Below are 20,496 nucleotides of genomic sequence, written 5' to 3'. Positions count from 1 at the left end.
AGCAGATAATATTTAGCTTTGAACGCAAAAGTCCGCCGGCTAAAATGCATAATTCATAAACCGTCAGCCCAAATTGCTGCTTGCCACAGTGCGAAAGAGAGAGAGAGAGAGAGAGAGCTAGATAGCATAAGCTATAAACCGATAGAGTGTGGGGCATACAAACTATGACGGTTCAACTTTTAATCGGATTCCAAGAGCTCGATTGCCACCACATCAGCCACGCATCGCTACTTTGCTCAGCGGTTTACTAAGAGAAGTGCCGCTGGCAAGTTTGCTTCCAACTTAAAAAGCATAAGAATTCCCTTTTTTATTTGATACTTAATGCTAAGAGCAACTACAATTAACAACTAATAGACTACGGGGCGTATGAGCTACTTAACTCAATTAATAACCGAGTGTTTGATTGTCGTGTCAGTTGCTAAGTGGCACCCAACGTAGAGTCGCTCAGACATACATTCTTTTCAAATGGAATATACCTTTTATATATCTTTTATACTTTTAATTAAAACAAACATTGAACAATTTGCAGGGCTTTTTATTTTCTTGCTTTACTTGGTTAGTAAGCTATTTTGCTTTTCGATTTTATTTTTATTTCAAGTTTCAACATTAATTTCCAGTCTAGTCTAGTGTATGACTCATTTTATTGAAGGCCGCACTTAAGCCTGTCATTGCCATTAATGATTCACATGATGTATTGCTTTGGATAAGAAACAGTTTTAATAGCACTGTGATAGAAATACGATTGCAGTGTTAGTCGACAGTGTTAGTGACTATGAACTCGCTGGACTGTCTTACAGCTCGCTGCCTCGGCGTCATCTATAGACTGCTGGGTCTGGTACCGCTACCGCCCAGCTGGAGGTCGTGGCAGCTCCTGCCTTCATTGGTTATTCGCTGCACTTGGCTGGCCTACGCGACGTACACTTTGACAATTGGCTATCGCTGGCTGTTCCGTGATGATGTGGACATCAGCTATTGGGTTGGCACCGGCCTGTTCATAGCCAACTCGCTAATGGCGCTGCTGCTGCAACTGGAGAGCGTGTTCAAGCAGCGCGCCTTTGAGCGCTTGCAGGACTTGCGCTTTCAGCTGCACTTGCAATTGCAGCGTCTGGGCATGTTTGGGGGATGTCGACGCACGGCGCGACAGTTGTGTGCACTCATCGGTCTGCAGCTGGGCTGTGACATAGCCAAGACCTGGGCTAATGAACATGCTGACATAACGCCAGTGCATTTGAGAGCCATGCCACTTATGTGGATGCTGCGCTTTCGGTTCGTGCAGCTGTTGGCCCAGGTTATGGAGTTCAATCAGCGGGCGGAGCAGCTGCGAGTCTCGCTGCTGGGCCTGGCCATGGGCAATGACATCTGGCAGCCGTTTGGCTTGCACGATCAGCGGCAGCTGCAAGCGCTGCGTTTGAGCTATGAGTGCATCTTCGAGTGCTACGAGACTTTTAGCGATTGCTATGGCTGGGGTCTGCTGGGATTGCATGTGATAAGCAGCTTTGAGTTTGTTTCCAATGCCTACTGGATGATAACGGAGGCCTACCGCTCAGGCAGCATCTACATGTTCATCTATAATGGCATGACTACCTTTGCTACTGGAACTCTCATCTCTGCGCTCTTCTGGTACGGCGAAGCAGGAGCTGAAAATGTGAGTGAAGAACCGTAAAATTCCTTTAGTAAAAGGAGTAGTAACTCCAAAGCTACTTGCATTTACTACTTTATCTCTCATCTTTCCTATGTTTACTTCAAACTCTTTAAGTCCCATTCTGTACTTGAAAATTAATTGTATTGCCATTACATTTATTGTTCAGTCTAAATTCTAAATCATAATGTTACGTTTCAAATCAATTTAATTTTCTCTTTTGGGTGGATTTTAAAATCGTTATTCTTACGGTTTAAGTCATAACGCCTTCCCAATCGTTAGAGCATCCTCACATTAGTTCTTTCATATCCTTTCAATATTATGTCGCTAAAATTATAAAACCTTCCTCCTCACTGTTAATGCTCCTCCTTAAATTATGATCCAAAAATAAATTCTTATCAATTACATTTTAGAGCTCCAAGCTTCGAAGTCCCTATTATATTGCCTAGTATAATTTTAAGTTAGGAATATCTAGTATAATAATTTATATTCATTTCAGAAATTTCCTCTTGTCTGTAAATAAGATTTTTCTGCTATAAAAATCTCTGTCGAATCGTTTATTTCTATTCTTATCTATTAAAACCTTTTCATACGAATTTCGCTTTCAATATTAAATCTCCAAGCTGTTGCTTTCTATAAGTGCTTGATGTCCATAAGCGATAAGCGCCTTGAGTAGATGTTGCAATCAGGCTGACATTGATGAATAGACCTTGCTGACGATTCATTTTAGCTGACTTTACTTCTAGTTATTGCCAGGAGCAGTAGCAGTAGCCATGTGGAAGTCGGGCAGAGTAGGTCTATCGAAGTTGTTTCACTTAACGCTCTGCGTCTTTGGCGCGCGCTGGAGCTCAAGACTTGCCTGCCTGCAGCTGCTGGTGCTTTGTTGCTGGCTCTGTTGGTATGTGTTCATTTGGATACGGGCTGTGCGGCATCTGACGCTCATTATGGAGAAGTGCGTACTGGACTGTGTGACGGCGCATACGCTGTTCGGAGCATTGACCATAGCGCATGCTTGTATATTGCTGGAGACTTTGTCTCACACGCGAAGAAAGGAGACGCCAAAGCTGCGGCGGCTATGCGATCATGACACAAATTCTCAGCACGTAGGGTATGTCTTGGCTGGAGTCATACTGCCCGTTGTAGCCATGCACGCATCAAACACAACGTCCATGCTCCTGTCACCACCTGAAGGGCAACTGCAAGTTTTATGGGATAGCGTGCCCAGCGCTTGGGGCATGCAGTTGAAGCTTATTTCCATACTTCATGAAGTCCTAACCATTAATGTGCATGTGTCCGCGGCTCGTCGCAGCTTGGAATTGCTCTCCAGACAGCCCCAAGTAGAAGTGCAACACTTGCTGCAGCTAAAGCGCCGCTATGCGGAGCTGCATCTCTGCTTTGAGCAGCTGAACGAGAAATCGGGTAGCAGCCTGCTCTTGTTGTTTATTGTATTTTTTATGGATTTTGTATTCAATGCATATTGGATGATGATGAACATGCTGACGTCTAGGGATTATAAGCAGCACCTTTGGCCTCATGTGGGCGTCTTATTCAATCTAGGGATGCTGCTTACTGCAACTTGTTGGCATTGCCAGCAAAGCTATAATCATGTAAGATTCAAGATATTATTACACTTTGTTGCTTTTAATAAAAAAGTAAAAAAAAAGTAAGGATCAGCAGTCCGTCCGTCTGTATGAGCAACAAGAACTCTGAGACTATAATAGCGAGAACAATAAAAAAAATTTGGTATGTAGGCTCTCCTATTCTCAAATCAATTCGCTCATATTTTGAAAATTGTTGATTCCTTCCCTTTCTAAATATCTTAAAATTTAAATCAAATACCAAAATTATTTAAAAAGAGTGTTCCTTATTTATCATAAGTAGCTCGATTAGTTTTCGTGTCTGCCTTGGTGGTCTGAAGAGAAAGAGAGAGAGAGAGAGTCATAAGTCATTTCAAAGATCGCTGCCAGTTCTGAAGAGTGTAAAGATATTTAGAGAGTTTGCGAGCTGTAAATTGATTACAAATATTTTAACCATTAATTAGATCTCTATTTGTATTTTTCTAGAGCCGTCATATTGGGTGTCTTATTTCAAAGCTGGTTAAGCCTCTGGGCAGCAAACGTTATAATGATTTGGTCTGCGAATTTTTGCTACAAACTTTGCATCAAAGGTTTGTAGTAACAGCGAAGGACTTCTTTAGTCTAAATCTGCACCTGTTGAGCAGCGTATGTATCGAACTAGTATTTATTACTTATTATAATAACAATTCTCATTCTCATGCAGATGTTTGCCGCTGTAGTAACCTATCTGGTCATACTCATACAGTTTATGTTTGCCGAAAGGGGCTACAAGAATAGAACCAACTCTACGGCGGCAATTCGGGTGGAACTTAATAAGTTAAGCTAAAGACATTTTGTTTGTATTATCAATTCCCTAACTCTATTGCAATTAAACATTGTTGGCGTAGCGCAAGCTGAGTCTTAATTATGAATGCCGCCCACGCAGCTTAGGGGGTGTGGCTTGAGGTACCCACATGGCAGTGGAACTAGACTACATAAAAGTTTTGGATTTTCTTAAGCGTATTTTACTAGCAGACAAAACTACTTCACGCATATTTAACTGGCATTTTACAAGCAGAAAACTTTTTCTAATATGCAAATTCATCCCGAATACATGGCACACACACACACACACAGACAGACTGATGTATAAAGTAGCGCCAGGAGCAGCAGCACCAGCAACAGCTACTTCACAAGCATCCTTGAATTAACACGTGCGAGCTTGCATTAATTTGTAAAGTGCTACAGGCTGACTGAGCCCGAGCGAAAGCTGAAAGCTGAAAGGAAAAGGGTTGGCTCATGGGGGGATGAATAGATGGATAGAGCAGAGTTTTTGTCGTTAGCTATGCAAATGCTGAGGCATGTAAATATTATTTACCACACTGCCAGATGCTCAAGATGTAACTGTAACTGTAACTGTAAATGTGTCTGCTGGTTCAAGTTCTAGCTAAATTAGCATAAGCCTAACAACTAAAACACTCGATTTATAAATATTTATGAGCTTACTGTATTAACGGTATCAGCTGCTACAGAATCACAAATCCAGAAGCGCAAAAAATTTCAAATAGTTTATTTGTAAATTTGTAGGACAAAAATTGCAAGATATAGTTCAAAATCAAATGCTTATATTCTCTAGATCGAGTAGATTTTGTCAGAGAATGTAACTGTAGTGAATAGACCAATACTAGGCATTGATTATAGGAATATAGCTTTTAATTCCAGGCACATATTTAAAATAATAAACAAAGCTAATGCATATGTGATGAATTTACTGTTGATTAGTAAATGCATAAGGTATAAATTTGTTATTGCCCATAGGCAGTCGCTCTGTTAATTTCAGTTCAGTAATTGGTAAAGTTACAAGGTGTCCAACAGTAATCCTTATTGCAGGGTAGTTTGATTCAGCTGCTTGCTTAATTGTATTAAATATTTAATTCAACTCAGCAGTCTATGTAACCAATGTCAAGTCGAACGACATAAACTTTAATTAACCTAATGAAAGTCAAAATGCAGCCCAGTTTTGAGGATATGTGGAAGAGCTTATCTCCCGTGTGTACTTAAGAATATACGTATGTATTAGTAGAGATTGCATAATTAATAGAGATTGTCTGCCCTTAGCCTACTATTGGTCAAGACCACAAGAGTATTTTGTCCACTTTGGAACCCTATCGTGTGCCCTACGAGGTGTCAATGGGAACTGAGCCCAGAATGGTGAGAGCTTACAAGTTGGCGCATACCTGGAACGTCTATGAAGCTTCCTTTGACATGCTAATGATTGGCTCAAGAAATATCTGCAGAAAGTGCTTGTTGCATACCAAAGTCTGCCACACCATCGGGTTTACTTTAAAGCAGCGTGAGGCAGAGCTGAGAGAGCAGGCCAGGCTGGCAGATAAGACAAATGCACGAAGCCTATAATCTTTCTTCTATATCATAATTTTATTTTAATAAATGCGCAATCAACGCTAATTATGTCGGGTTTGTTGGATTTGTGTCAATGCGCAGGCGTGGCTGCTTTTTGGGTGGTGGCGCATCTGGGTTTTCGCTCTTGTCGGTTTCAGCTTCAGCTTGTGTGGGCTGCTTGAGCTCTGCGGTAACGCCCACCTGACAATGTCGCCAGGGCGGTAAGATTAGGCTATTTGTAGCTGACGGTACCGTCAAGGGCTGCACAATGTGCTTGGTCAGCTGCCCTGGTCCTAGCTTGAAGTCATCGGTGGCTTCAATTTTGGCGATTTGCAAATCGCTCTCGTCAATGCAGCGCTTGTTTGTTAAATTGGCAAAGCGGCGTGCCTCAACTAATTGATTTCTGGCTAAAGCTACAAGAGAAATTTAAAATATTCAAAGACTGACCAAATACTTGTACTTACTATAGGTCAAATCAAGTATATAGCGTCGCACTGCGGGCTCAGCTTCCGCGTTATTTGCCCGCAGCACTTGATCAACAAATTCTAGATCCTGGCTGAGATCCAAGTCCGCTTCATCTAATTTATATTCGTTGGCCATATTGCTGCGTATAATTAATTTGACTCAGAAATCTCAGCTTTGCTGTCACTTAACAAGTTATCGATAGCTGCAGGGGTTAACCAACACCGAAAAAGCTCGCAGTGTGCTCTGCAAGTTTTGTGGCATGAGAACTTTGAGGCTAATTGCTTTTTAGAGCAAATTATTAGGCAGCCTGAACTTTTTGTAAGCCAATAAAACTTGAAGCCCCAGCATGCACACACTATGAATATTTTATGCACTTTACACAAGCGATTTCAACTTTTTTGATGAATTTTCAATTTGAAGAGGCTTTGTCTTGCAAAATCATTTGGCTAAACTTTTTTAAATATTCATAAAATTTTCCACCAGACAACTTTTGCTTACCCATACTCCATACTCCAGCCCGCCCCGCCCCAGCCCACTGCTATTCACAAAAAAATTTAATTAGTCAAATGAACGAAAAAGTCGAGCTCCTGCATTCGAACAATAGAGTTTAGTGCTTACAAACGAATTGCTGACTTTTGCTTACATATTAGTATATGCAAGTGTACGTACGTATGGGGGCTTAATTTAAAAGTTTTAATAGAAAAGTTAAGTCTTGTGTGCTAGTGTGTGTGTGGGGCCATTTATCAGCTAACCAAGCGGAGCTAACACACGCTTCTGGGCGCTTTGTGGTGTGAAAATCTATTGCCAAATACGCTTTGGCTTCATTTGCATTGGCCGCAATTTGTGCAGGCGATATCGGCGTTTTATGCTAATTCTCGTGCCGCACGCTGTGGCACATGCATATGCATGTGTGGCAGGCACATCCTAACTGTTTGTCGAGCAACTGTCAACACACGGCATTACAAGCCAATTCGATATTGGTTTATGGCGCTGATAATGAAAAGCTGAAATAAACTTTTGTAATCAAGAGCCAATACAGAATGTGAAAACAGCTCATGGTCCAGCCTGATAAATTGTTATGCCTACCACCCCCCATGATAGCCCATTGTGTTGTCCCAGCGCTAGAGCGAGTGGGAGTGGCAGTGTGGAGTGTGGAGTGGGCGAGAGAGAAGTGAAAAAAGTGCGTCACTTAAAAGTTTCGCACTCACTTGACCAGAAACTTATTTTCTGTTAGCAAATTTCCCACGGGTGCCAAAGCATGGCACAAAGTCTTCCATACTTACAAACAAACATAGATATATACATATATATCTATATACATATTGCAGATGCATGAAAGTTTTACGTGTCCACAAATTGAGAATATTTCATACTCATATTTAATTTAAGTGAAGAGAAGTCGGGCTACGAGCTGCGAATTGCGGACAAATCTCAAAGGTAATCATAAAACTGAGCAGCCTGACTTCCAACTTGTACACAATATTTAATTATATTTGAAAGCGATCCTCGTTCCCATTCCAAATATCGCTCCAGCTGCGGCTTAAGTTTCAAGCTTGTTGACTTTGTCGTCTGTCAATATAAAAATGCCAGACCTTGGGTCACACACCCACACAGAGTCGTATAAAACGTAGAAGTAATGAGCACATTGAGAAAGCAAAACTAAATAAATAATTCAGTATAAAATGTCAGGACTCCAGAACGTCATGGCGACCAGCAGAGCCAGCAGCACCAGCAGCAGCAGCAGGAAGCAAGACGACAACGACGCTGCATTCAAGGAAGCAATTGTATTGTCTGACTGCTGTTTTCCACTTTACTACAGCCACGCCTTCCTTCTCAATGTGTGTATATCTATGTGTGTGTGTGTGTGTGTGTGTGTAACTTGTTGACGTTGATAGTCGTACGTGCCGAAGGTGAATGGCATCTGTGGACGCGGAATTGAATTCGTGCCTGGCAAGTTTTACACAACTGAATTGAGTCACAGCGACAGCGACAGCAACAGGGACAGCACTAGGACATGTCCTGGCAGGTGCTACTCCGCCATCACCTTTTTATTTTCGGGGACAGTCTTAGTTCTTTCTGCGGCAGCTGACGTCGATATTTTGTCGCATTACGTTGACAATTTAGATGTTTGTCTCGCGCATTCTCGCAGAATTCAATTTCAAAAATGCAACCAGCAACCAGAAATTTGCACAAATAGCCACCCACCCACTGCCACCACCTGCTGCTCAGCCAGACAAATGTTGGGACAAAAATCATTCGACGAGAACAGTGACTGTCGTCGGGCTTAGGCTGACTCATTCATTAGATGCCGTAATGCCAAGCCCCACCCCCTCTCTTCTATGTTGCAGATGAAAGTAACAACACTTTTCTATTTTATTCTTTCATGAGCGATAGTTCTGTCGATATAAGTTTTGCTAAGATCTACGATTTTTCTTTTTATTTTAAGTTCATATCAATTTGTTTAAATTCCATCGCCAAAACTATTATTGCTTCAAATAGCGTATTTGAATTTCGCGTTGCTGTCTAGTAATTTTCTCACTTGTTTTACTCCAAAACTGTCGCCCGCTTGAGCAGCAGACAGAGAGCGATAGAGAGCGGGCAACCGCCCCCTTCGTCGCACCCCTAACGCTTTTAAAATGTTATGCGACTGTCTCTGCCAGCGCAGCCCAGCCCAACTGACATTTCATTGTTGTGCTTTTATTTTTACTTCTTTTTTCGTTCGCATTTTATTTTATATAATGTGTCCCTCTATATATGCTTGTGTATGTGTGTGTGTGTGTGTGTGTGTGCGGCTCGCGTTCTATCAAGGCACAGGAAACACGTGCGGGTAAAACATTTTCAAGCTTTTAGCGCTGCATACAAATCAACCCCACCCGAAAATAAAAAAGAAAGAAAAAACACAAAACGGCAGCAGCAGCAGCAGCAATAACAACAGCAACAAGCACTAAAAAATAAAATCTCATTCACAATAATTTGTTGAACTTCATAAGGGCGCCAGACTGATTTGAAGACGGTGTGGCAGTAAGCACACTCAGCAATCTGTTGCATTATGATTACGGTAAAGTCGCTCAACTGCAAGAGATGTGCGAATGGGATAACAGGTGGAATGTGGAATGTAAATAAATCAGCATCGATGTGACTTTAGTGTGTGAATTTAAAATTTAAAATAAAGCCAGTGTAGAGTAAGCAAACAACTTCATGATGAAGGAAAGCAGTTGTCGCCAATTAATCCAATTGAGTTTAATATAGCAATTCAATTGTCTGGTCTGCTATTTTATAGATTTAAACTGCATACACATGAAGTACTTACGCACTCATGCCTAATCAGGCAATTAATTAAATTGCATTCATTAATTTAATTGAAATCAATTTAAAAAATAGTTACTTTTATTAGATAGAATAACAAACAGAGCTGAAAGGCAGAGCTAACATTGGTTAGCCTTAACAGAGTTTACAGAGTGTTGCCCACTGTTAAATAACAGATTTATGGCAAGCGGGGCGCCACTGGATTAACAGCGGATAAAACTCCAGTTGTATATCTAGCCGAATTAATATAGAAAATAGACTCGTAAATAAAATTCCTGCGAAGCTGAAAAATGTTATTAAATAAACTTAAACTAAAATAAAAATATATTAAAAGCCAAACATTTGAAATAATAATTATTTTCAAACAAGTAAACAAAGCTACATTTAACACCAAACTGTTGCGCCATTTAACAGCAGCTCATACTTACCACACACGAATGTTAACAGAAGAGAGCAAACGCCTGCGCAAGTGAGCGCAGCCCGAAGTGCCAACGAGTTGAGAGAGGGAGAGAGAGAGAGAGAGTGGTGAAATTACGCTCTCAGTGCAGACAGCGAGTAGTCGTCGACGACTCCACACTGCGTTTTGTGACTCTGATGAGAAAAGCACACAAATTTAACATTCGCTGTTAAGCACTCCGTTTTGATTGCGTGGGCGTTGAGAGCTAAAGCGCGAAGGCCACTCGCTGCTGTTAACTCAGTCTGCTTGTTACATTTGAATCGCGTGGTGGGGACGGCGTGCTGCTCGGCTAGCTGAGATTTTGCCGTTATACGAGTTTAGTGCACGTGGGTCAACAGTTTACAAACCGCCTTTGCCACAGCCCCTGCCGGCATTGCCGCAAGTCGTCGTCGTCGTCGTTGTCGTCGTCGTCGTGTTGAAAGCATTCAATGCAAAAATGAATATATGTATGTGGGCAGCAACATAAATTAAATGCGTTTAAATTCACACAAGACACAACTTGCAGAATATTACAATAATTACAGCAAAATATTCCCTTCAGGGCATTGCCTGAGCCGGCCGTGTGTGTGTGTGTGTGTGGCGACATCTGTTGGCGGACATACATATACTACATGCTATATGTGTGTGAATTTTCAATTTCCGCCCGCAAACGTTGACTTTCTTACTCTGTGTGTGTGTGTGTGTGTCTGTGTGTTTGTTTTTGTTTTTGCTGCTGTCGCGTCAGTTTTAATTAAGTTGTTACTGTTTCTACGTAAAACGGCCAACAAGTTTGCGTGTTTGCTGAGAAGAGTCTAAGCAGTTGCTATTAGGTAAGTTTAAGCATTAAATTAAGCTTGTAAGTTTCTTTTATTTTTGTTTTTTTAATAATACAAATATTCCGTGTAGAATCCGTACACTCAGAAATTAGTACCTAGTAATATATATACATACTTATATATATATTATATAGTGGAGAGCAAAACCCAATAGCTCCATTAGAGAAATTGATGATTGAGAGGGTCCCTTTCTCTCTCTCTCGCTTTTGTTAGTCCTTGCCATTTTTAAGGGCGAAGCTGTAGAAATCCTGTTGGAAGCAGAAAATAAGTAAGCTTGGTCTTCTATATTAAGCAGATTAAGATCGCAATGGAGTTTGCATTAGCGCACATATAAAGAAATTTTCGGCAATTACAAAGTGTGGTTTGTGTTAAGCAATAGCTACAATGGCCTCCTGCTTACCTTCTGTTATTTTTTTGGAAAAGCTTTTATCTGTGTTTAACTTAAAGAGGACATTCTAGGAATATGTGGGATAGAGTTAGGTTATGATTGCAGAATTAGTTATTTTCAATACTTAAATGCGTTTGTAATTAGATTTAGCTGCGATCCACAAAATCTGCGTTCCACAGCTCATTTGCTACGCATTGCCATGGTGATCCTTTATATTAATGAATCATCATTGTGACCAAAGGTTAAGCGTTTGTCCATGATAAGGTAGTTTCCATCTTTAATTTATATTTAAAAAATTTAATAAACGCGCTGATAAGTGCTGATCCAGCGATCAAAATGTCCATTCATTTTCCAGAAAATGTCCATTCATTTTCCATTCATTTTTCACAAGCAACATGCCAATATTTGCAGTAAAAATATATTAAAAATGTTATTTATTGTTGCGATATTTTAAACAAAAATTTCATTTCCTTTCGCCTGTAAAAAATGAAAACCACAAACATATTGAATATACGAGCTTTAATAAACAACAACAACTGCAACGGCAGAGGCAGTGGCAGAGGCAGAGGCAGCAGCAGCAGCATGTTGTATATTTAAATGGCAACTTTAACCTTGGCTATTGGGCAATTGGGGGCAGCTGTGAGACTAGCCATCAGCTGGTTGGCAATGACCAGCGGCTATGCGGGACTAACGGAGCATGAAACCGCATCAAGGCCACAGCCGTCAATGCAGCAACATGGTCTCCACGTTTATGGCTTGTAGTGGCACGCCCAGTGTTTGTTATTTGTTATTTTTACTGTACACATGACAATAACGCCGCCGGCCCAGGCCCAGCCTCCCTCTCCCTCTCGCCCCACACACGCGCCAGAGAATACGTCACTGCATGCCAGGATATATGCAACAGCTGAGGCGACCAATCCAACCAACTGGTTGCAGTCCAGCTATATACATGTATATATAAATTTATTTATGTGCGTGCCTGTGTGTGTGTAGAACTTGGCTAGGCTCTGTGTGCGTGGCAAGTGCAATACTTGTAGTTTCGAGTGGACCCGGGCAACTTTTTCCATTATGAATAGTGCGGTTGCGCTTTTTCCCCATTCATTATTTACGAGTTTTGAGTGCAAACTTGTTTCGCTAGCCAAACAAGTGGCGGCCAGAGAATTAGAAGCGCCGCTCGACCGCTTAAAATGAAATGGTTGAGCTGGGAGAGAGTCGAGCCTTCAGCTGCAGCTGCTCGATTGCAAACTACAGACGCCAGACTGCAGGCAAGTGCCAAAGTTTAGCGCATAAACAAAAGACAAAGAGCGACGCCCACAAAAAATAGCCGAGGCATAAAATGCAATCAAATAAAATATACTAGGTACACACACACAGAGAGACATAAACATAAATTTAAACTATACTGTAAGTTGAATTATGTATTGATAAAGTCATTTTTTGGGCTGAAAGTTTCGGAGTAGTGGAGTGAAGTGGGCCACAGCATGTGGGGAAGGCATTTATGCGTGTGCATAATTTTGAAAATCACTTGCGAAACAAAGTCACAAGTTTTGTAGCAACTTGTTTCACGCACTTGCAAGCAGCCAGGCAGGCAAGGAGGCAGGCGCGGCAAGCTCACATCAGTAGTCGTGTTGCACAACTTCTGCTGCATGCAGCACATTCAGTGACATTGATAAATGATTTCCCACACCCACGCCCCTTGCCAAGCAGCAACTGTTCTAAAGTTTAGCCGAAGCAAAGCAAAAGCGTTGCATACTTTAAGGATTGCGCTTGGGGGAAAATTGTTGCTGCTCACTAAACCGTGAACTCTGCTCTGAGCTGCAGAAATTATCAGCAGCACTGCATGTCAGCGCATAAAAAGCGAAACTATCTAAATAAATAAACTAGCGTAGAAGAATCATAAATAAAATATAGATATGCCAACCGCCAACCAGCACCAGCACCAGCACCAGCACCGCTGCCGCTGCCGACGTCGGCGGCGACGTCGCCACTTGTGCCGAAAATGTAATTATGCTCACTGCAAATACTTGAGCAAATACAGGCAGACTGGCAGTGTAAAATTTTCATTCACTTAAAACTTGCAACGAGTACTAAAGTTGCTGGCAAGCGAATGCAAATGAAAAACCGCAACGCATGCTCAAGCCGAGTTTTCCAGCTGTGGAGTTTTGCTCTAGGCCAACATGTAATTAGAGCCAAGCAATGCGCGCACTTTGGCCAAAAATGTTGTGGGCGCAACGATTTCACATAAATATATGAATGTGTCTGTGCCTGTGTCTGTGTGTGCATACTGCTCGTGGAGCCTGTGCAACAGTCACCAGCCCAGTAGCAGCAGCAGCAGCAGCTGGCAGGCCACAAAAGTTCAAGTTTGCTCAACTCACAATTTGGTGAGCGGTTAGTAGAGAGTGTGAGAGAATGACGCTTGTCTGGCGCTGAAGTCCTTGGAGTGGCTCTCGGCTCTCGGGCTGTGCCTGGGCTTGGGGCCAGCAACTTGTGTGTGTGTAAATTGGACGAATGTGCCGTTATGTGTCGATGTGTTGACATCCAAGTGCACAAAAAAATAGAGACGAGGAAGAGGAAGAGATGCGGCACATACAAGCAACAACTGGCAAAAGTTTATTTGATGTTGGTGAAGACCAAACGCTGCGTAGTGTGCGGTCGCTCAGAGCCGAGACCAAACGCAAAGTTGGGCAATTGGTTTACTTCTCTCATCTCCAGCTAGCTAGCCTGCATTCTAAGGATATTTTATACAAGTTTCTTTTCATTTTTATTTCTTGTTTCTGGAAACAATCTATGGATGCTGCAGATTTTTGCGTTAATTTAAAGCAAAGCTTGCTGCGCATAAAAGTTCCAAAGAGATAACAAATGCTTACAGTTGCCGTTGCGAGTTTTTGAGAAAGCTTTGGAGTTTATTGAAGCCTCTTACATAAGACTTTAATGAGCTTTAGTGCGAATTCTCCAAGTATTTAAGCTATTCAAGCGCTGGCAGCATTCACGTGAGCGAATAGTGCAACAATTAAAATGCAATTTGCTGCAGAGCATTTAAGGCATGTTCGAAAGTCAATTTCGTAGCGAAAAGGCCAACTACGAATATGAAAATATTGCTTAAATTGAAAATTATAATTATTTATGACAGTCCGCTGGCTGAACGAGGGTGGGGGAGGCGTTGGGTGAAAATGTTCAGTCAGTCAGTCATCGTTGTTTGGCGAGCTCTTCAATATAAAACATTTAACGCACGCCTTTGTTAATGTTGATGCCTCAACGCAACGCAACGCAACTCAACTCAACTCAACTCAACTCATTCGCTTCATTTGTGGAATGAATAAAGCCAGCGCGGCGCTGCATTCATTTATGCGCCCCTTTTCAGTGCTGAGGCAGGCCATTGTGCAAAAATCTTTCATCATACTGTGTTTTTGCATTTTGTTGTTGCTGTGGTTGTTGTTGTGCTTTTTATATTGCCATTCAAATAAGTAATGAAGTTCTCTCTTTTCAGCCTGCTCGCATATGTTGTTGCTGTTGCTATTGCTATTATTATTATTGTTGTTGTTGTTGCTTTTGTAGTTGCTGCTTTTATTGGGTTTTATATTTTTATCGATGCACGTTAAATTTTATTGCAATTGTTATGTGCACATCTTTGCTTGCAACGTGGTTTTTTATATTTAATAAATTTAAATCACTTTATATGCGAGTTTTATGTGCGTTAATAATGCGTCACTGCCACCAGCCAGCAACAAAATGCGCTCCAGCTGTATACGCAATAAACTAAAAAACAAGAACAACAACCAATGGTGTAAGAAAATACTTTAAGGCCTTGCCATCAATTGCTGTAAAATACTATTTAGTAATTAGTTAACATTGATTCAAGTAGATAGTTCGCTTTTCTTAATATAAATATCGAGTAAGCAGCAGCAGATCTTTGATGAAACGTATAAACAATGTAACAACTGCTGCTTACTCCATGATATTTAAAACTTGGATTTAAAACGCATAAAAAGATAGAGACGAAAATGAAAACGAAAACAGCTGCAACAATTACCAGAGTAACGGAACTAACAACATTGTATTGTTTTTTAAATGAACGAATAAGTTTTCAATAGAAAAAGTCACAGATTTCGTGGATTTTAACAATTAAAGTCGATTTTGCAAATATTTTAAGAGCATTTAATCGACTTTCTTAAATCTGAGATTTATGTTAATAATAAATTAAACTTTGCCGCAAATCCATTTTATTTTTATTTTTGTAAATTGTGGGCTTAGTGATAAATCCATTTAGGATTTTATATATAAATTTCGCATTTGCCTGAATGATTTTTGCTTTCAAGCAATCTTTCATGCTTTCATATAACTGATGGAGATTATTATTTTTTATTATTACCATTTTGATACCCTGCAAAGTGTAATTATTAAAAATTTGTACTCAACATTTCATTATCTAATTGTAAGATTTATTTGACTCTATGCTGGCTTGTCTGAGTCCTTAGCAAGACACGTTCTGTTGCTGAATGCATAAAATTTGTCGTGCTTTGTAGTCGTTACAAGATTTATTGTTAATTTGTCGAAATACTCTTATCGTTCGTTAGAGCCAATATAAATTTGATCGCTTTGGCAGCAGCTCGGTTTCATTAAAACCATTGTTTATATTCATTTTTCATTCTCACAAATAATGATGGTCAAAAGGAAAATAAATTAATATATAAATGCAATACATAGTGATGAAATTTAATATGTTGAGAAAAGCTCAATTTGCGTTCTACTAGCGTAGCGAACATTTTCCCAAAACGTCAAACGCAAAATGAAAATGAAAACTAAACTCGTAAGCAATCAAACAAATAAACAAAAACAACAACAAACAACAATAAAAGCAGCAACGCAACAATAAATGGAACAATTTTTGCTGTGCAGCATCAAATTTCCAATTAAACTAAAATTCTAATTTATTTTACGTGGCACGTTGTTGCATTGACTGTTTGTGTTCGAACTATTATATGAATATATATATCTATGTATATGTGTATGTTTTATATACAAATAATGTATCTAATCCATAGTAAATAATTTGAAGATAATTATTTTGGTCATGTGTTCTTTTTCTATTATATTTCTAACGTTGCGTATGCGCATTATTTGATACAACAATTTTATTTGATTATATTAGCCGATGCTATCATTAATTTATTGCTAAGCCATTGTGCATGCAGTTTTTATAAATAAACAGACAACACACACACACACGCAGAAGTCCATAGTTAGATATATATTTTAATTTTAGCATTTGTTGGCGAGCACGTAATTGACTTGCGCCTAATTTGTGAAAGGCTCTATGGCTCAAATGGTCAGCAGAGCAATGTGAGATTGCTCTCTAGCGTCCATTTGTGTGTGCGTGTGTGTGTATGTGTGTTTGGCTGTCAATTGTGTCGCTGTTTTTGTCAGAATGTCAACCGCCAAAGTGCGTGCGTCTGACAGTTTGTTAGACCGACTAACTCATCTGCCTATCGCTTTCTGTCGTTTTGTTTATTGTTTTTTTGTTTTTTTTTTGTTGCTGTGTCTATTATGTGAAAATGCGCATGTGGCTCTGTCGCATTAAATAATACAAAAGACACAAGCATACATTTTAAAATCGACTTACGATACAGATACAACGGCACGAACAACACTGCGTATACTTAATGTGCAAGAAGTCGCTTTGCGTTTGCCAAACCCAAGTGTTGAACGCTTGTCACGCACAACTTGCTGCCTCCCCCATATCGATTCGCAAGCACTTGCTATGCGCATTTTATTATTTCTATTATTTATTATTATTTCTTTTCATATTGCGCTGAAACGAGTGCGTCGACAGCTGTCATTGATTTCGTTTAGAGACGCCATCAAATTAGCCACGTTTCGCCGCAATTTCCATGCAGTGCTGCATTCAAATTATATGCAGCAATAAATATGCCAAGCATAGCGACGCAAACGCGACGCGTATCAATAATAAATAAATATGCAACAAAAATTGCGCATACGCAATGTGGCAGACACTAAAGCAAAGTGTCTGAACTGCCGTTGCGTGCTCAACTTGTTGCCAATCACTTATCACATTCTCGTAAACAATTCAATATTAGATCAACTACTTACTATATTTGTAAAATTCGAACAATTCTATGCAACAATAAGATATTAACATATACTCTTTTCTCTTTGTACTTTCAGCAGCGCAGAGCACACATCATAAATATTTATATGCTCAAAACTAACAGAAAAACGCATTGTAATTAAATTTCACAAGAATTCACTTGATTAAAATTGTTGTGCAAGCGCGTGCGTTGCATATTAAAAAATATTTTCATTAAATGCTATGTGCAAGCGCATGCAGCTCATAAAATGCTCATAACAATAACAAAATGCATTAATAAAAGAATGCGTAAACATGCCGGCAAATTGCAACAAATTTGAGCAGCATCCACAACTCAGCCGCAGCCTGACTAAGCGCCAGTTAAGGTAAGTTAACATCTTGTTCAATTCTAGGAAACATTTCATATTTATACGCAATTAAAGTTTGTCTGCATCGGCATCAGCATCAGCATCAGCGTCTGTGTTTGTGTTTGCGTTTGAGTTAAGGACGTGGCTGGAAAATTTAATAAGAGCAAAATGCTTTTCTACACATTCAAAATATTTTGACAAGTTTTTCAATAATGCAATAAAGTTGCCAATGGCCTCAAGGCTGCGGCAAGGCAGAGCCTGAATAACGAAGCGTGTTGCCAAGGACACTGTTGATGAAACAAAAATATTGCCCACAATTTGTTAGGACATGACTGCAGGACTCGAGACCGAGACCCAGACTCGAGACTCGGTACTGTCTTTTGCCCCACCATTTGCGGCTCCTTGTTTATCTTTAGCAATATCCAAGCGAGAAAAACAGAGAGTGAGTGAGTAAGCGAGCGTATTTTTCAATAGACCAACGCATAAACAAATAATAAGAAATGTAAGTGTGCCGCGCTCGCGACCCTGACAACGACCTTTGTAGCGCTCATTTATCAATGGCGGCCACCAAATAACAAACTGAAACATATGGGCGAGCAGCAGAGATAGGCAGAGACAGGGACAGAGACAGAGGCGGCTTAGACAGTCCCACATCCGACAGCCAGACAGATTGCGCTGAAAAGAAAGAAATATTGGCGAGAGCAAGTAAAACAAATTAAAGTTGTAGCCAGTAATCGGTGTTTAAAGAGCGCCCAACCACAAATCACGTTAACCAAAAGTGAAAAGCAAGCTGTTAGCACAAGGCACAAGCCTGGTGGCATCCTATGCTCTCGCTCCGTTTTGTTTTACAAGATTTACCTGACCGGCATAAGTAAGCGGCAGGGCCCAATCGTATACTAAACTGTCGTCCAAAAGCGATTTGGGACACAATGGAGGAGGCGAAGCAAAGACCAAAAAGTCATCAAATCTTTTAGTGCATATGTCTCTGTATGAGCGAAAACGATTTCCGCTTGAGCTCTGCTGCTTCAAAAAAGTTTTAGCTTCGTTAGCATGATGAGACTGTAAAATATAATTGCTCGACTTTTTATATAGTAGTATTAACTGTAAGTAGGGGCACACATGCCCGAAATGTAACATCAATGGCTTCGATTAAGTCGGCAGCAGCAGCAACTCATTAAAAAGCATTAAACGCCAGCAGAAGCGGAAGTCATTGAAGGAAGGCAAAGACAAGGCTTCCGCTTTGTGCGCTCCACTTGCTGCGGCTCGGCTTAACGGGCAGAAAGTGCGTAAAGTAAAACGTAAGAGCGTAAGCAAGCAGGCGCCTGTGTCCTTGAGCCTTTGCTTACTTGTCACCGGCCAATTGCAAGGAACGACAACTTCAAATGATTTATCGCCAGATAGTTGAGTTCAACAGCGATTCAAAAAAAAAAAATATATATATATATATAAGTATATATAAGTAAGAAAAGCAGCGAAAGGCAACTTTTGTGCTGGGCGCACAAATATTTATTTATAAAATTGTTATCCCTTGCCCAGAGACACAGACAGAGAAAGACAGAGAGAGAGAGAGAGGCAGGGAGTTGCCTTTGTTTTGCTTTTTGCCAGCGCCTCAGCATGATTGTGCTCAAGGAGCCGCGTGCCTTGCTCATTGCCAGGCATTCGCTCATTTTCAAATCGGATTTTATCAACTGGATGCCATTCTTGTGCAAATATCTTATCTCGCTGGCACACAGGATAATGGCAACTTTTTCTTTACTCCACTCAATGCGCCCCGCCCGTTCCCCTTCGATATTGGTTCAGTACAACAGCTCAGCCTCGGCTTTAGCCCCAGCTTGGCACAGTTCATGGCGCTGTGTACGGCTTTGGAATTATTTTGAAAGCGGAAATTGATTTTCCTTTCTTATTGTGCACGACTTTTGTGTTGCTTTGGTGATTTCTTTCTTTCACTCACTCGCTCAATCATTCATTCATTCATTCATTCGTCGCTCGTCCATTTTGTTTTACATACATAAAGACATATACATAAATAATTTGCAAAAGGGGCATAGGTACGCTCTGTAAGTTTTTCTAGAATAAATTCCCCGACGACACTGTGACCCATTTTAGACACAACCCTTGGCTATCAGGACCTTCGGTAGGTCAGGGTACCCGGCTCCCGGGCCAGGTTCTGTTCACTCATGTCTGACATTATGAATGATCAGCATAAATTTCGCGAACTCTCACGAGCTACAGCTGTGGCACTTTCGGGGGCAACTACGTGTAGAAATAATGAAACGCACACAAAAATATGAAAAAGAAGAAGCAGAAGCAGAACAGGACAGAGCGCTAGGTTATCTTTGAGAGTAGAACAAACTGAACGGACGGCTCAGAAATTCATTTCATTTCATTTCCCCAGTACGTGAGTAAAATTTTTTATGCAATTCTGCGCTTTGCTGTTATGCATAATTCACACACACACAGTCACAACATATACACAGAGGCAGACAAGCAGTTGACGCTTTAAGTTTTTGTGTTAAATTAACAAATAAACTGCTGCTCTGAGCTTATTACAAAGTCTAACGGAAGTAACTGAAGCTTAGTAAATAATTGGATATGCTACAGCAACAGCAACAAAGCAGAACTGTGAGCATGTGTTAAAGTTATAAGCACAAATTGCGTAAACTTCATAAAGAGAGAGAGAGAGAGAGAGGGAGAGAGCGGAGCATCTTCATTTGCTACAGCAAATTATTTTGCCACTTGAATGCCTCCCATGCTGCTACACAAAAATTTATACAAAGTGTATATCGCAGACAAAGCAAATGCCAAAAACTAAATTCAGTTTACATAATATAGCTCATAAAACATTTTTCACCCCGAGCTCAGGAACTAGGCCACACTTCAGTGCTCACACACACAGACAGTCACTCACACTCGCATACAATTGAAGCATAAACAATAAAGAAAAGCGACGAACTTGAAGAAGTATATGTACAACTTGAAACTTGAATATTTACATATGAAACGCAACCCAACACGAA

At 40.5% G+C, this 20,496-nt stretch overlaps 4 protein-coding genes across 5 annotated transcripts in view; 3 read left to right on the top strand and 1 right to left on the bottom strand.

Moving 5' to 3' along the window:
• Nucleotides 1-631: 631 nt before the first annotated feature.
• LOC108595121 (gustatory receptor 23a) lies at nucleotides 632-4,042 on the top strand. Its single transcript, XM_017980286.2, has 3 exons — nucleotides 632-1,645; nucleotides 3,703-3,861; nucleotides 3,920-4,042. Exons 1-3 carry the CDS (start codon nucleotides 773-775, stop codon nucleotides 4,040-4,042), a joined length of 1,155 nt encoding a protein of 384 aa, XP_017835775.1. The 5' UTR covers nucleotides 632-772.
• Nucleotides 4,043-5,155: 1,113 nt separating this feature from the next.
• On the top strand, nucleotides 5,156-5,651 carry LOC108604594. The gene is made up of 2 exons (XM_017994131.2): nucleotides 5,156-5,244; nucleotides 5,314-5,651. Exons 1-2 carry the CDS (start codon nucleotides 5,191-5,193, stop codon nucleotides 5,608-5,610), a joined length of 351 nt encoding a protein of 116 aa, XP_017849620.1. The 5' UTR covers nucleotides 5,156-5,190; the 3' UTR covers nucleotides 5,611-5,651.
• LOC108604653 lies at nucleotides 5,638-6,458 on the bottom strand. The gene is made up of 2 exons (XM_017994206.2): nucleotides 6,060-6,458; nucleotides 5,638-6,008 (listed from the first exon to the last, which is right to left on the bottom strand). The coding sequence occupies exons 1-2, from the start codon at nucleotides 6,193-6,195 to the stop codon at nucleotides 5,662-5,664; spliced, it is 483 nt and encodes a 160-aa protein (XP_017849695.1). The 5' UTR covers nucleotides 6,196-6,458; the 3' UTR covers nucleotides 5,638-5,661.
• Nucleotides 6,459-17,363: 10,905 nt separating this feature from the next.
• The window catches only part of LOC108595140 (protein O-mannosyl-transferase TMTC1), a 39,131-nt gene continuing 35,998 nt past the window's right edge, over nucleotides 17,364-20,496 (top strand). For both annotated transcript variants that reach the window (XM_017983244.2, XM_017983254.2), the window contains exon 1: nucleotides 17,364-17,497. In XM_017983244.2, coding sequence (XP_017838733.2) covers nucleotides 17,427-17,497 — 71 coding nt within the window. In that variant the 5' untranslated portion in view covers nucleotides 17,364-17,426. The remainder of the gene's footprint in view (nucleotides 17,498-20,496) is intronic.

Source organism: Drosophila busckii, chromosome 2L (assembly GCF_011750605.1).
Source record: "Drosophila busckii strain San Diego stock center, stock number 13000-0081.31 chromosome 2L, ASM1175060v1, whole genome shotgun sequence".
In the NCBI taxonomy this organism is placed as follows: domain Eukaryota; kingdom Metazoa; phylum Arthropoda; class Insecta; order Diptera; family Drosophilidae; genus Drosophila; species Drosophila busckii.
Note: the sequence above shows the minus strand (reverse complement) of the source record. Positions and strands in the feature narration are given on the sequence as shown.

Bases quoted from the DNA above. Each gene is read 5' to 3' on its own strand.
- LOC108595121 (XM_017980286.2), top strand. From the start codon at position 773: ATGAACTCGCTGGACTGTCTTACAGCTCGCTGCCTCGGCGTCATCTAT. The intron at 1,646-3,702 runs GTGAGTGAAGAA...GTATTTTTCTAG, and splicing joins GCGAAGCAGGAGCTGAAAAT to AGCCGTCATATTGGGTGTCT. The intron at 3,862-3,919 runs GTATGTATCGAA...ATTCTCATGCAG, and splicing joins ATCTGCACCTGTTGAGCAGC to ATGTTTGCCGCTGTAGTAAC.
- LOC108604594 (XM_017994131.2), top strand. From the start codon at position 5,191: ATGAAAGTCAAAATGCAGCCCAGTTTTGAGGATATGTGGAAGAGCTTA. The intron at 5,245-5,313 runs GTGTGTACTTAA...GTCTGCCCTTAG, and splicing joins TGTGGAAGAGCTTATCTCCC to CCTACTATTGGTCAAGACCA.
- LOC108604653 (XM_017994206.2), bottom strand. From the start codon at position 6,195: ATGGCCAACGAATATAAATTAGATGAAGCGGACTTGGATCTCAGCCAG. The intron at 6,009-6,059 runs GTAAGTACAAGT...TTTCTCTTGTAG, and splicing joins TATACTTGATTTGACCTATA to CTTTAGCCAGAAATCAATTA.